Here is a 13,231-nt window from a genome sequence, read left to right on the forward strand (position 1 = left end):
ACCATAAGGCTGCGTAGACTGTATTATTAATGAGGAGTTAATGAACTATGCATATGAGTTGAGATTATAGTTTGACTGAAGTGGTTCCCAAACCAGAGGGTGGGGTCTACTTAGGATGACCATGGGGAAAATGTGAGCTTATGGTTATTGCAGTACTGTGTAGCAGTACTGCAATAACCATCAATGATGAACACTGACATTATCAATAGTATTAGTTTCACTTCTGCTTTCTCCTGCTATGACAATTCAAAATGTCTGCTGTGAAAAAGGTCTATGAATCTTGATTTATTTGGGAACAATATAGAAATAAGAGCTGTTCTGATACTAGCAAGGCTAGCAAGATTCATGTTAGTGAGTTAGCTAGTCCAAACTTTTAACGGGAAGAGTTTAAAGCAACAGTTTAACATTTTGGGAAATAATCAACCTCCAGGAGCCAGTTATAGCTTAGCCTAGCGCAAAGACTGGAAACAGAGGAAAGGTCTCAGTCTCCATTTTCACAAAAAAAGTCACTACAAGCAGTGTAGAAGGAGTTTAATATTCATACTGTTCAGTTAATGACTAAAGTTTATGGCTAAATCTGAGTCCAGTTCAGCCTCTACAGACAGGTGAGTGTAGAATTCATGTTCATTCATGCTGCAAATAATATTTAGAGAAACTTAACATGGGTTACCTTGACAATAAAAAGATAAAAAATGTGTTAATGTGATTAAGTATATATCTGATATGAAATATTATCTTATGAATAATCCTGTAGCTCACCTTGAAGAAGAATCCACAGCACATCTTTTGGTCGTCTCCATAAGCCTCTCCACCAGTTTCTCCCTCTCCTGTCATCTCCTGACTGCGGCCTTCTGGAGGCTTCAGCCCAGACAGAGGCACCTCCACCAGGTCTTTCCTGTCCTGAGGGTCTCCTTTGACCCGGTTGCCTGCGGCCCCTTGGATCTCAGATACCGGCTGATGCAACACCTCTGATGTCCTCGACTGTTTGACTTCTCCCTTCAATGGAGCCTGCTCTGCTCCTCTGTTCTCCTCCTGTTGCTCATCTTCCATCTCTTTGGCTGTTTCTTTAGCGGGAGGCTGAGGAGTGCCAGCACTCTTCTTAGCCACTGTCGCTTCTTTGTCTTTAGTGTTTTCTTTGTTGTTCTTGCTTTCCCCAGACCCCTCATTGTGGCCCAAGTAGGAAAAAGGGCTCTGCTGGCTTTGGCTGGGGGTGAAGCGCCTCAGTCTGGGTAGGCTGTCCACTGAAGTGGGGGTGTTGAGCATTCGGCTGAAGGGGGTGACCTTCAGATCATTTGGTCGTGGAGTCCGAGGTGTCCTGGCATGGAAGGAGGCTGGCCGCCGCTTGATGCCAGCAGGGGAACGATTGGGAGCATGAGGAGAGCCGGAAGAAGACAGGATGGGAGACAAAGACCCAACTGAGCCTCGGCCCGATCCCCGGCCTGTTACGCTGCTGCTACGCAACTCACGCAGCTGCCTGTTTGGGAAAAATACCCACAAATACATGTAAGTGAGTTCACAGGAATCAAGTGAGTTCACAGGATGATTGTAAAATAATTTTTCAAATGACATTTTTGACAGACATTAAATGATACCTGTGTGGAGATGGAGCAGGAGGAGGAATGACCCAGGCTTGTTGTTGTTGCTCTCTCATGGACATGATCCTCTCCTGCTGCTGGGCCAAACGCTGCATTTCTGTCTGCAGGAAGCCCAGTGACGTGTTCAGTCTCTCAATGGAGCGTGTGTATTCTGCAAGGTCAATTTCACCTGGAGCAACACCTGTATCACAGTAAAACAGAGGTCAGTTACCAATACAATCAGAATCCTTCACAATGCCTAAAAGCATCACGGACAATACAACCCAGAAATACATACTGTCCGCCCTGCTGTTATATTTTTCTTGATTTGTGGTTTAGAACTGATGATAATTAACTGATTTCAACATCTGGGTCGTGGACTGGAACTGAGTCTTGGAAACATTTTCTACCAGGCCACAAGAAAACTATATGATCCGTCAGAAAATGCTGAATAATAATTTACATACATTTTTAAGTGCTGTTTCTAGCATGGCTAGAAATGACAAATATGCCCTGATTCCTGGTTCTGAAATGAGAGGATTGGTATTTTCTTGAATACCTTAATGTTTTAGATTGCTGGCCAAAAACAAAACAAACAATTTCAAGACTTTGCCTTGTGCTTTGCAAAATTCTGATTAGCATTTTTCAACATATTTATGAACTGGTAGATAACTCGGTAACCCCTGTGTTTGGGGTTACTCACCTCCTCCATCTTCACAGGGTGATTTTGGAGCTGCTCCGTCTGGCTTGCACCTCTCCGCCCGCTCCATGCTGCCCTGGCTGCTTCCCTTTGAGGATGTGAGCGGCTCTGGGGAAGGCGTTTCTGCTCCCCCTGAGCTGGGGGTGACAGGGGGTGTGACTCCTTTCCTTCTGACAACATTCAGAAAGGCCGTTCTGCCCATCCTCTGGCGATGGCGAGTAAAAGCAGCTTCCACCTTGAAATTGTGATGAGAACAACATGATGTGTGCATTTATATTAGAGGATATATCAGTGTCTCTCTTTCTCACTCGCTGTACATCTGTTTACCTTCTTCTTCTGGGCTTCAATGGCTCTGCGTTTCTCTTCTAGCTTCATCCTCAGTTGGATCATCTCTGAGGCTATGACATGGGAGGTGTCTCTGGGGGAAGGTGTTACTGGGGAGGGAGATGTGATTGGCAAAGGAGGTGTAGAGATCTAGAAGAAAGTGCAAAGATCATTTACATTAATTCTATTGCAAACCCACATCACTTCAAATTGTATTTTGCCGCTGCAAAAAAAAAATGTGTCTAGACGAATTACACAGAACAAGGCACAAACCTGAGAAGAAATGTTTCTTGTCGAGTGTGTATACGGTACGTTGAGATCTGAACTCTCTGGTGTGGTTCCTCCACTACTCCTCCCCTCCAACTTCCTGAACTTCTGCTCTGCAAAGCTTGTCATCCGCACCATGCCCCCTCCAGAGCCACCAGATGACGAGGTGGGGCTGATGGTGTGAGATCCGGGGATTGTCGGTGCTGAGCTGGGACAGGGACTGCTCCTGTCACCTCCGTTTCCCCTCTCACCCTCAGGATTAGTGTCACCAACCCCTTTGCTCCCTCCTTCCCTGCTCCTCTCTGGCCGCTCAGGCAGAGGGCACGACCTGGTCACAGCCTCACAGTCTGGATCTATATCTGAATAGTCTCGCAGTGAGGAGGAGTCCTCATCCAAGCTCTGGATGTCCTCTGTCCTCACATGGATGCCCGTGTCAACTTCATCAGTGGACAACGAGTTGGGGTCGTGCTCATTCAGCCGTGCCTTCGCTGAACCCAGGTCATCTCCTTGACCTTGGGCCCCTGGAGGGTCTGAGGGCTCCGCACTGTGGAGAAAGAAGCCATTGTCTTCATCCCCCACGCCCAGGCTGGCATGGGGCCTTTCTGTGTCGTGTATAATCTTTAGGGCCTCCTCAATGCTTGGAGGGGTTGATGGGCTGATATGGCCGCTATGGTTGCCATGATGATTGTTGGAGCTGTGGTTGGTGTCAGGGAGGACCCCATTGGAGTACCTAGGAACAGATGCAGGTAATTAACATAAAGTTGATAAAAGACAGAGTCAGATAAACTGCTGGATGTCCATCTTATCTTTATGTCTGTTCATGCAGTTTGAACATATTTTTAACTTGCTTAGCTTGATTTACTAAAGCGCAGTTCCTCTAAAAAGAAGAAAAATACTGATATATAATACATAATCAGACAAACTGGATGGACTGAACTGAACTACCACCTGGGTAAGTAAAATAAATGTCTTTATTTTTCCATGGGGGTAATAGAAACAATTCTTATATCACTCAACAAATAAATAAAAGACATAACTTTTTTAATGGCATATAATTGTTGTATAGCTACTTAAATTGATCGACTGACAATGGCCTACTCAGTACCCCCTAAGGCCACAGAGTCCTTTGCACACTGTATTCAAACGTACGTTAGTTATAAAAAATCTATTCATTTTTCTCACGTAAGAGCAAAAACAGGAAAAAAACAAAACAGCCCCTTTAAATTGACAGTATGAAAATTTAGAGGGTAGAGGTTTCTTTCATTCAAAAATTATAAATAAACACATCCCACTCTGCTGTACCTGCTTTGGTTCTTGACTGAGAATGTGTTGTTCCGGCCCAGGGGTTTATGGGGGATGAAGTCCTCATCCTCCTCTGGTATGTGTCTGCTCTGGCCGTTCACATTAACGGGTATGAGGGAGAGGTGACGCTTCATGCCTCCTCGGGGTGCATAGTGAACTTTGAACCCAAGACCGTCACTGCTGGCCGAGCGGGTCATACCTCTGAGGGGGGGAGCTTCACAGGGCGGCACAATCGGGTCTCCGTCCAGAGGGATCTCAAAGGAGATTCCTCGAGAGGAGGAGCTGAGAAGGAGAGGAGTATTTACTGTTAGTTCGACAGGGAAACAACAGACCACTTCAGATATGCAGGTCAATGAAGGAATGCTTTTGTATGGCTGAGAGATTTCATGTACTGACCGTTTTTCTTTGGGCCATGTCCCAACACAGCCATCCACGAAGGACATGGAGGTAGATCTCTTCATTATTCCTGTTGCAGAGACAGAGCAATTTCCTTGACTTTATCACTGTAATGTATGTATCACATCTCTCCTTATTTCCCCCAGTCAATAACAAACGCCACAGTTAGAGTATCAAGTCCAGATTTTCTCTCAGCTGGTCTGAACTGTCTGCTCCACACCTCACCTTCTGGCCTCTAATTCCAGATTTGCTTTTTCCTTAAAAAATTACAAAGTATAATTAATAATAGCTGTTTTTAAGTAAATGGCTCAAATGATGTAGGAGAGCATAAGTTTGCAAAGTGTAGCATAAGCATGAGTGCTAACTGTGTGGCTGTAAATCAGCCACTAGAGGGCCGCTGCTTTCAAAACAAAACACATCCACACATTCTCCCACTGTTCTGCAGTCACGCCCCAGGTAACTGCTAATAGTAGTGATTATGTCATTTTTTCAAAAGTGGCATAAAAGCATGTACGGGCAAATTCATGAAAATAGAGGACAAACTGGTTCTGTAAAAACTGTGTTGAAAAGAATATTGATATCAAAGCTCCTGCTGTATTTACTAGCGAGGAACTCAAACCAGTCCTCACTAACACTGTGACACACATGTTCACTAAAGATATGCACTGCTTTGTGACCCAAGTCGGTTTTGCCTTGGCAAACATATATGTAAACTATATTGAGTTGGAATACCACTGAACAACAATGCAACAGCAATTAGAAAATACACTCTAAAATGATAAAAGGTATTATTTACCTTCAACAGGGATGTTCTCCGGGCTGTCAGGTCTGTCTGCATAGCTCTGTTTGACTGGACTGGATACTGGTGCCATATTTCTAGAAGATATAGGCTCACAGGCTGCAGAAGCAAACATAAAATGTGTCATGCATTCAATATGAAGCTGGAACTTTGCATTTTCTATACGAACTGCATGCTGATGCCATCATTGTGAAGTTGTACTGTACCGTTCGGGTTGAAGACTCTGGGCTGCACAAATGAGGGTTTAACCACTTCAAACCACCAGAAAAGCTCAGCCATAAAGACCAGATAATTACTCTGCAAACCACACACACACACACACAAACACACACACACACACACACACACACAGTTATTTATTAATATCGTTAGCACCATGTTTGTCTCTATAGTCACAGCTCCTTCTCCCCTTGTGTCTCTGTAAAGATGCAAGATGAGCTAGCAACAGCAACTTGACAAATCAGTGAAGTCACGGCCTGCCAACTGTTGCTAAGTAACAGGCTCAGGTGTGAGTGTGTGTGTTTGTGTGTGGCTGAGTGCCTTTATATGTTTCATTGTCTAAATTGCTTAATATCAAACCCATACGCCTCTTGAAACCTGCCAAAACACCATCTGGAATTTAGTTTAAATTTGTCACATATGCACAGATGGTTGCGCAAAGCAGCGAGTGCGCAACCTCAATCAATGATAAATGCATGCGTGTTACAGTATAAACAGAAAGACTCTGGAGGCCAACACAGAGGATTTCATCTGTAGAAAAGATGCACTGACCAGTTCTTTTCTTTCTAGCAGGGATGAAAAAGACAAAACCAACAAAAGCTAGGATTTCTGTTCCTGTAAACATATTTCCTGTGTATCTTTATTTTGGAGCCAGCAAAGTGAACTCAGTGGGATCCTTCCATGTAATATATTAAATGAATGGACGCACAGACACACACTGATTAAGATTCAGTAAGCAGTAAGTTTGTGGTGAATGGGCAGCGAGCCAGAGCCTTTAGCCGCTCTCCATGACCAGTTCTCTCCATTTTTCCCTTTCTTTGCCTACTTGCACTGTTGTAGCACTATACAGTCAATCCACACACATTATAAACAATGTGAATGAGAAATGAAGAGAGAAAAACAGAACAAAGAGTCCACAAGTGTGAAGACCGTTCGCTGTGTTGTTTTGAAGAATGGTAAGTCCCAGTCAGCTTGGACCGTGACTTGAATCCAAATGTTTCTACCCACGCTCTCCGCATACTATTTACCCACACTGGCTGTGCTGCTTCTAAAAGCCAGGATGGCACAGAGATGCTCTTAAAGTTGTACAGTCAGGCTTTTATTAATCAGAAACAAATGTGTGCATGAAATGGGGAAATCTCTGCCTGAGGACTGAGTGAATCAGCGGTTGGGTTGTCTCTAAAGTTCACAGATTATGTTGTTTGATAAAAGCCACAGGGATGCGGAGGGGAGAGGAACAAGAGAGGCAAGCAGAGACGGGTCAGGACTGTGAATCTCCTCTGAGCAGAGTCTGTCCTCTGTCTGAAAGGGGGGGGGGGCATTTGGCCTGCAGTGTCTGTTCCAGAGATGCATCAACTACACACAAACACAGTCATGTTCATTTAATCTGGCGGTGAAACAATACTCACTGTAGCAAAATTATCTTTATGTCCCTGCTAATACATCCACACACACACACACACACACACACACAATTACAACCCCTGTGAGAAGCAACCCTGCTACACACACATTCATTATTAAACTTTTCCTTGCGTGACTCATTTTTTCCCGTTTGTAATTTCCCACCCCTGCTCTCCTTAATCCTAAAAAAAAAGTTTCTTTTCACTCTTTCCTCTTTCCCCACATTATAAAAACAGCACTTTCCACAACCTCCACATTCATCTTTATTAATATCTGAATACGCGTCTCTCTTACCTTTATGGATGCATGTGCGTAGAGCATGTCCTCCAGGCTGAAGTGGCAGCAGTGGTTCAGGTTGTTGTTGCAGAACTCCTGCACCAGCTGGAGGTTGTACAGACTGTCAGCCAGTGACATGGTCTCCTTGAGGCAGACATCTACTTAGTCAGGGGAGGGGTCACACACACATACACACACACATACAAACACATACAAGAGGGAGGGTTGATGGAAAAGGTCAGACAGGAAGACAAGGAAAAGATAAGGCAGAGTTTATGTTTAAAAAAAGAATAGATGAGAGGAAAATTGCCCTACTTTTCCCACTGGTATTTGTGCTGCGTTCAGTAGCTAATTTGAATCCCGCAAAATCCTTGAAACAATTCATGACACAAGTTTTCAAACCGCCTTCAGCTCCCCTCTGGATGAATCATCAGGATTTTTATCCCCTGACGTTACTGTAAGGACGGCTCAAGCATGTGTAGGATGTCTGACAAGAGGGAACAGATCACGGACAGGAAACCAAACATTACAGCACTTTTCATTACTGTACTTCTTCATTATTTTTTAGATTGAATCAAGCTGCCAGCGAGCAATCTAAATAAAGTTTAACCCGCTTCCACATCTGGTCCACATGTGTATGAGCTGCCTGTGAACTACGGTCAATCCCAAGAGCCTCAGAGCACCGACACGAGTGTTGTTTATCCTTGAAATAGCAGCCCGCTACTCCTCTAACGGTCCTCCGTCACACGCCCCTTGTGACCAATCACAACCCAACCCAGGGCATTTTTAGAAATAAGGGCGCAGGCGAGCTGAGAGGAAACAAGTCTTTGTTTCTCTTTGTCTCGCTCGCCTTCCATGTCTGTCCTGAATCCTCGCTGCCTTACAGTGTCTTTCTTTATTCATCATCCTCGACAGATCCTCTATTTAACAGTGAATACAGAAAATGAAAGCAGGGTCCGTCATCTATTGACTGTGGTGTAGTTTAGGATTAGGATGAGAAGTTTGCCCATTGATGCCTATAAAACAGTATTAACTACACATAATGCTTCCAGACAAGGGCAAATGGATAATAAATACACTCTTTGTTTCGAGCACCCTGTTCAAATGTATGTTAGTTACAGCAGCAGTGAGAGCAGAAGACAGCGTCCTTTGTGCTGTCCAGTTGTGGCTGAAAACCATTCTGGTTAGCTCATTGTATGCCATTCAGAACTGACTTTGACTTCTGTGTTTGCTTTTTGGAATAATTACAATAAAAGAGGGTGTGGGTGGTAAGTAAGAGTGGGTGTGGTTACAGATTGACCCTACCTTCCAGTCTGACGGCCTGTGGGCAGTAGAAGTGCAGCAGGGCAGTCAGGGCGCAGCCGTCTGTGTTGTCCTTCAGCAGGTTCTCCACCAGGGGGAGCGAAGGAGCGCTCCTCTGCTGGGCATGCTCCCTCCTGTAGCGAGCCTGAAACCATGGCAACGGCACAGAGACATCACCCATATGTGTCGTCGTGGTAGATAAGTACAGTTGGCTGTGTGATTATTGGTGCAAACATCTGCAGACACACTTTTATGTGTTTTTATGCTGGCACGCGCGCACACACACACACACTCACTCACTCACTCACTTACTCCATCTCTCTCTCTCTCTCTCTCTCTCTTTCTCTCTCTCTATCACACAGAGATAAGTAAGTGTTGATTTGAGGAATTTAAAATACAGGAAGGGATTCAGGCTCAACTCAAACAATGCAGATTAAACTGATCATGCAAATAATCAGACACAACATCTGGAATGACACAGTCATCTTAAATTTAAAGGGTTAAGAAAAGATGCAATCATAGCACTTTACTGTTTTTGTCTTTGAGGAGTGGTTCATTTTATAGATGGAAAGTGAAGAACAAAATGCACACTAGCAAATTAAAGGTTTGAACTATCATACATCTAGAATACAATTCACTGGCACTGAGCCAGACCAAACCTCCATTGTGGTGCTGTAGCAGACAATGCCTGTGATTTAGAGTTTAATAATAATATGTGTTAGCGCATCCTTCCTGTCTGTAGGTTTTCTGTACGTCTCCCTGGGCCTGGAAAAACCACAGAGACGACACTACTTCATATATCTTCAGGGCATTGGTACTCCCAGTTTGCCCATAAACACACAAGAGTGGTGTCACGTCTGCAATTTACAACAGATATGATGAAAGCTTAAATCACAGCGACTCTCGCTGTCTGACAGCCTCTCAGTTTGTGCACTGACGAGCAAAATGTCGTCCTTTGTTCCATTTGTTTCGTATAAACACACAATGCATCTTTTACTTCTTTTACTGTTTTTAAACTCATGCAACAGGAGAAAAGAAACAGTTTTCGGTGCACAATGCAGACAATGAAAATGCTAAATCAAACCAGATAATGGGCAGGGAAGGATACTGCAGCCGCGTTATTAGATTCAAATATATTTGATATAGCCATGCTACTGGAATGGTCACTATGTCATTAATCACACTCGGTAAGACTATGGAGATCAACGCTGGCATAGGACCGGGGGGGGATTCAGGGTCACATGCAAACAAGACAACTGTGGGGGTGGGTGGGTGGAGGGGTGGGGCGGGGCGGGGGCTGAGGGGTGTATCCTTGGAGGTTTGAGACTGAACAGACAGGAGGTACATTGTGATGCTTTATGAAGAGGAGTTCTTTAGAATGGATGGACTTACAGGTACCAGTCTCCAGTACCATTTGCTAGGAGACTTGATGGTGGATGACGATTGGACAACAACAAGGAGAGAGTGGGAGAGGCATTAGGCCAATGGCAGGGGAAGAAGTTTCACTACAACAACTGAGACTGGAGGATAAACCCTCTATTAATCATCCCTCCAAAAGAAGTTATCAGAGATTAGCTTGTTTTACTAAAAAAGGGTGGACCTAAAATCATCATGTAAGAGGCAACTAAAATGTTAGTTTCATCTAAATCAAATACAGCCTTTCCTCTTCAGGGAGACATTAGCTAATGGTTAAGTACCTGAATGTAACTGTACACACACACGTCTTTCATAAATAAAGGTTGTCCACAGGATCCATCCTCTGGGGACCAGGAATGTCTATATAAAACTTAATTGCAACCTCTGAGATATTTCAGCCTGGACAGAAATGGTGGACTGACAAAGTGACACTGCCATTCATAGGACCATTTTACTATTATGGCTAGAAATAAATAAATCATGCAAAATGCAAATTTCACCTCTCTATAACAGGGATGAACAGGAAAGATGTTTCACTTTAAGACAAAATCTTTCTTTTGAGTCACTGTTCAAACATGTTCACTAGTCTGTTCCACAACCAGATTTTTTAAACTTAAGTTATGTGCAGTAACTTATGAGAAAAAAAAGAAATCCTTTAAAAATCTTTTAAGAAATCCTTTAAATATGTGGCATCGCTCATGTCTTAGACTCTGTCCTAACATTCCAGCAAAAACTCTGCCTCATTGACAAAAGTAATCAAAGCTACAAACATAAACTGAACTGTCCAGTCATATTTGTAAAAACCTATGTAAAGCGCAATCATTCACACAGTACACACACACACACACACACACACACTCTCACACACACAAATACTGAGCACTTAGTCATAAGACCACAGTTGAAGATCTTTCACGCCATCCCAGAATAGACGAAATTTACTGAGAAGTGTCTTGTGCTCGGCCATTGGTGTTTGCGTGTTTGCACACACACATATGTGTGTGTGTGTGTGTGAAATTATCTCCCCTGAGTATGTCGTCCTCGGTGAATGGACTTCTGTGTGATGGAGCATGGAGTAGGAAAGCAGCTGACTGACACTGGTCGTACAACATATTCCTCACATTCTTTAACAGACTCTCTTCATTCCTTGTTATAACTTGTTGCCTTTGACAAAAGCTGGAGTGTATATATGTGAGTCAGTCTGGGATAGGTCACAAACACCATGTGTATCATCAGTTTACAGAATGAACACTGACAGGCAGTGACCTCTCTCACTATACTGACACAAAAAGTAGGAGAAAATTCACCAAAGAAACTCCCTCATCAGATAAAAGCTACTTCTAAACTGATTTGGCCACTCGTGACATCCTGCAGCTCTGTGAAGAGCACGTTTATTTTGCTCCGTATGAGAGAAAAGAGACACACTCACAGCCAGTTTACAACCTGTTCAATGTAAACAGTGTAATCTAATCATCTGATAATGTCTGTTTTCAGCCAATGCTTGCGGCATAGTTCTATGGATAACAGTCCACTACTTTGGTCCGGACAGAAATATCTCAACAATTATTTATTGGATTGCCATGAAATTTGGTCCAGTTATCCACAGGATGAAGTCAGCTGACTTCAGTGATCTCCTATATTTTAACTAGCACCAGCCTGAGGTTCACATTCATGGTCGTGATGGAGATGTCTCAAAAAATGAATCGGATGAACTGTCATGAAATTTGGTGTACACATTCATGTCTCACTTGGGATGAATTTAATTTATTACATTTTTTTGCTATTTTCTCAAATAGCACCTAACTGCCTGTCGAAAAAACATGTGTCATCTCAGACCAACAACTCACTAGAGGTTGTAGTCATGCTTGAGTATAGAGGTGAACATGGCAAACATCACACATGCTTAACATTAACATAGTCACATTGTTCTAGTGTCTATGCCCAGCTTAAACTATCTCTGAAAGCACGCAGGTTTACTCCATGGCTGTTGTGACTCTTGGGTATTTACACATGCAGCTAAATCAGAGTTTGAATCAGCGCTTACCTCTTTGAGTTGGTACTGAATTACAGGAAGTTTACCTACCCATTCCCATTTGTCACGGCTGAATTTTATATTTGCCTGTGTACACACGCTTTCAGTGAGATAATATTTCTTTTTCCATTTTTTAACCTTTACCCTTTTGTCAGTGTTGTAGAGCACCGACCCGCGGCAGGGGTTGTGACCCGATAAAGCGGTGTGCTGTAGCTTCATGGTTAAGTGAGTAGAGGAGGACGGTAGCTGACTGCTGTGTGTTTGTCGCAGTACTGTCCCAGACTGACTCGTTGTGTCACACAGACCTTACATAACTATGAGGCCTGCAGGATGACAACACTGTCTCTGTCTGTCACTGACTCTTTTGCTACAGCTGACAAAGTTCCTGAGTGTCCGTCTCCATGTCTTCCACCCGGGTGTCATTTCTCCCTTTTCCCTCTCTCTGAATTATCCCTCCTCACTTTTCTTCTCTCTTTCTCCCTCTCTGTCTGTCACCCTTTCTCTCCTCCTCCGCCCTGCACATTTTTTTGTCTCCTCTAACAGCAGTGTCGCGACTCTTGCCAACATTTCTCTGCAGCTGGTCGGAGACTGAGCTCATCTGTTCCTCTGATTTACAGATCACTGTGCACTGTGCTCTTTGCATGTGTCTTGCATGGAAGTAAATGTATGCTCATGCCTTTGAGTAAAAGCAGGGAATATTAAAAAAAATGTCCATGATTATTAACAGATAGGAAAAATAAAAATGAGAAGCAAGAATGAGACTAAAAATAAAAGCAAATCATAAAGGCATTAAATAAAATACAAGACCTGTTTTGCCTCTGTTTTAAGTGCTGGTCAGTCTGAATAGTATATTTTGGGAAATATACTATTGCTGAGTGTTTGATCAATAGTACTGTCATGTCTGTGCATTTAGTTCAGAGGTGGAGCCAGGCGAGGATTAGCCTAGCCTAGCACAAACACTGTAAGCAGGGGGAAACTTAAGCTTCACCTAACATGTTGTATCTCCTTTGTTTAATCCTTACACAAACTAAAATGTGAAAGGGTCAGTTGTGGTATTACACTGAGTTATGTACTATAACAGCCAGCTGCAGTGACTTCCCTGAATCTTGTTGTCACAGTGAGTTTGCCGGCTTATGGAAAAATAGTTATTAATTAACGCTACAGCAGTTAGCTACAGTTTTTACATTAAGGTTTGTGCACTGATTAAACAAAGAGAGACA

General features: G+C 43.3%; 1 protein-coding gene across 2 annotated transcripts in view; it reads right to left on the bottom strand.

Annotated features, from left to right (window-relative positions):
• Positions 1-13,231, bottom strand: part of camsap2b (calmodulin regulated spectrin-associated protein family, member 2b) — a 33,374-nt gene that overhangs the window by 5,307 nt on the left and 14,836 nt on the right. For both annotated transcript variants that reach the window (XM_071492693.1, XM_071492694.1), the window contains exons 5-15: positions 8,567-8,708; positions 7,280-7,419; positions 5,569-5,659; positions 5,360-5,461; positions 4,564-4,633; positions 4,168-4,449; positions 2,872-3,595; positions 2,602-2,748; positions 2,278-2,509; positions 1,593-1,776; positions 760-1,474 (exon numbers count right to left, since the gene is read on the bottom strand). In XM_071492693.1, the coding sequence (XP_071348794.1) occupies positions 760-1,474; positions 1,593-1,776; positions 2,278-2,509; positions 2,602-2,748; positions 2,872-3,595; positions 4,168-4,449; positions 4,564-4,633; positions 5,360-5,461; positions 5,569-5,659; positions 7,280-7,419; positions 8,567-8,708 (2,829 nt within the window). The remainder of the gene's footprint in view (positions 1-759; positions 1,475-1,592; positions 1,777-2,277; positions 2,510-2,601; positions 2,749-2,871; positions 3,596-4,167; positions 4,450-4,563; positions 4,634-5,359; positions 5,462-5,568; positions 5,660-7,279; positions 7,420-8,566; positions 8,709-13,231) is intronic.

The sequence above is a fragment of the Trachinotus anak genome, unplaced genomic scaffold (assembly GCF_046630095.1).
Source record: "Trachinotus anak isolate AG129_WGS33_773 ecotype Australia unplaced genomic scaffold, CSIRO_AGI_Tana_v1 ptg000012l, whole genome shotgun sequence".
NCBI classification, from domain to species: Eukaryota; Metazoa; Chordata; class Actinopteri; order Carangiformes; family Carangidae; genus Trachinotus; species Trachinotus anak.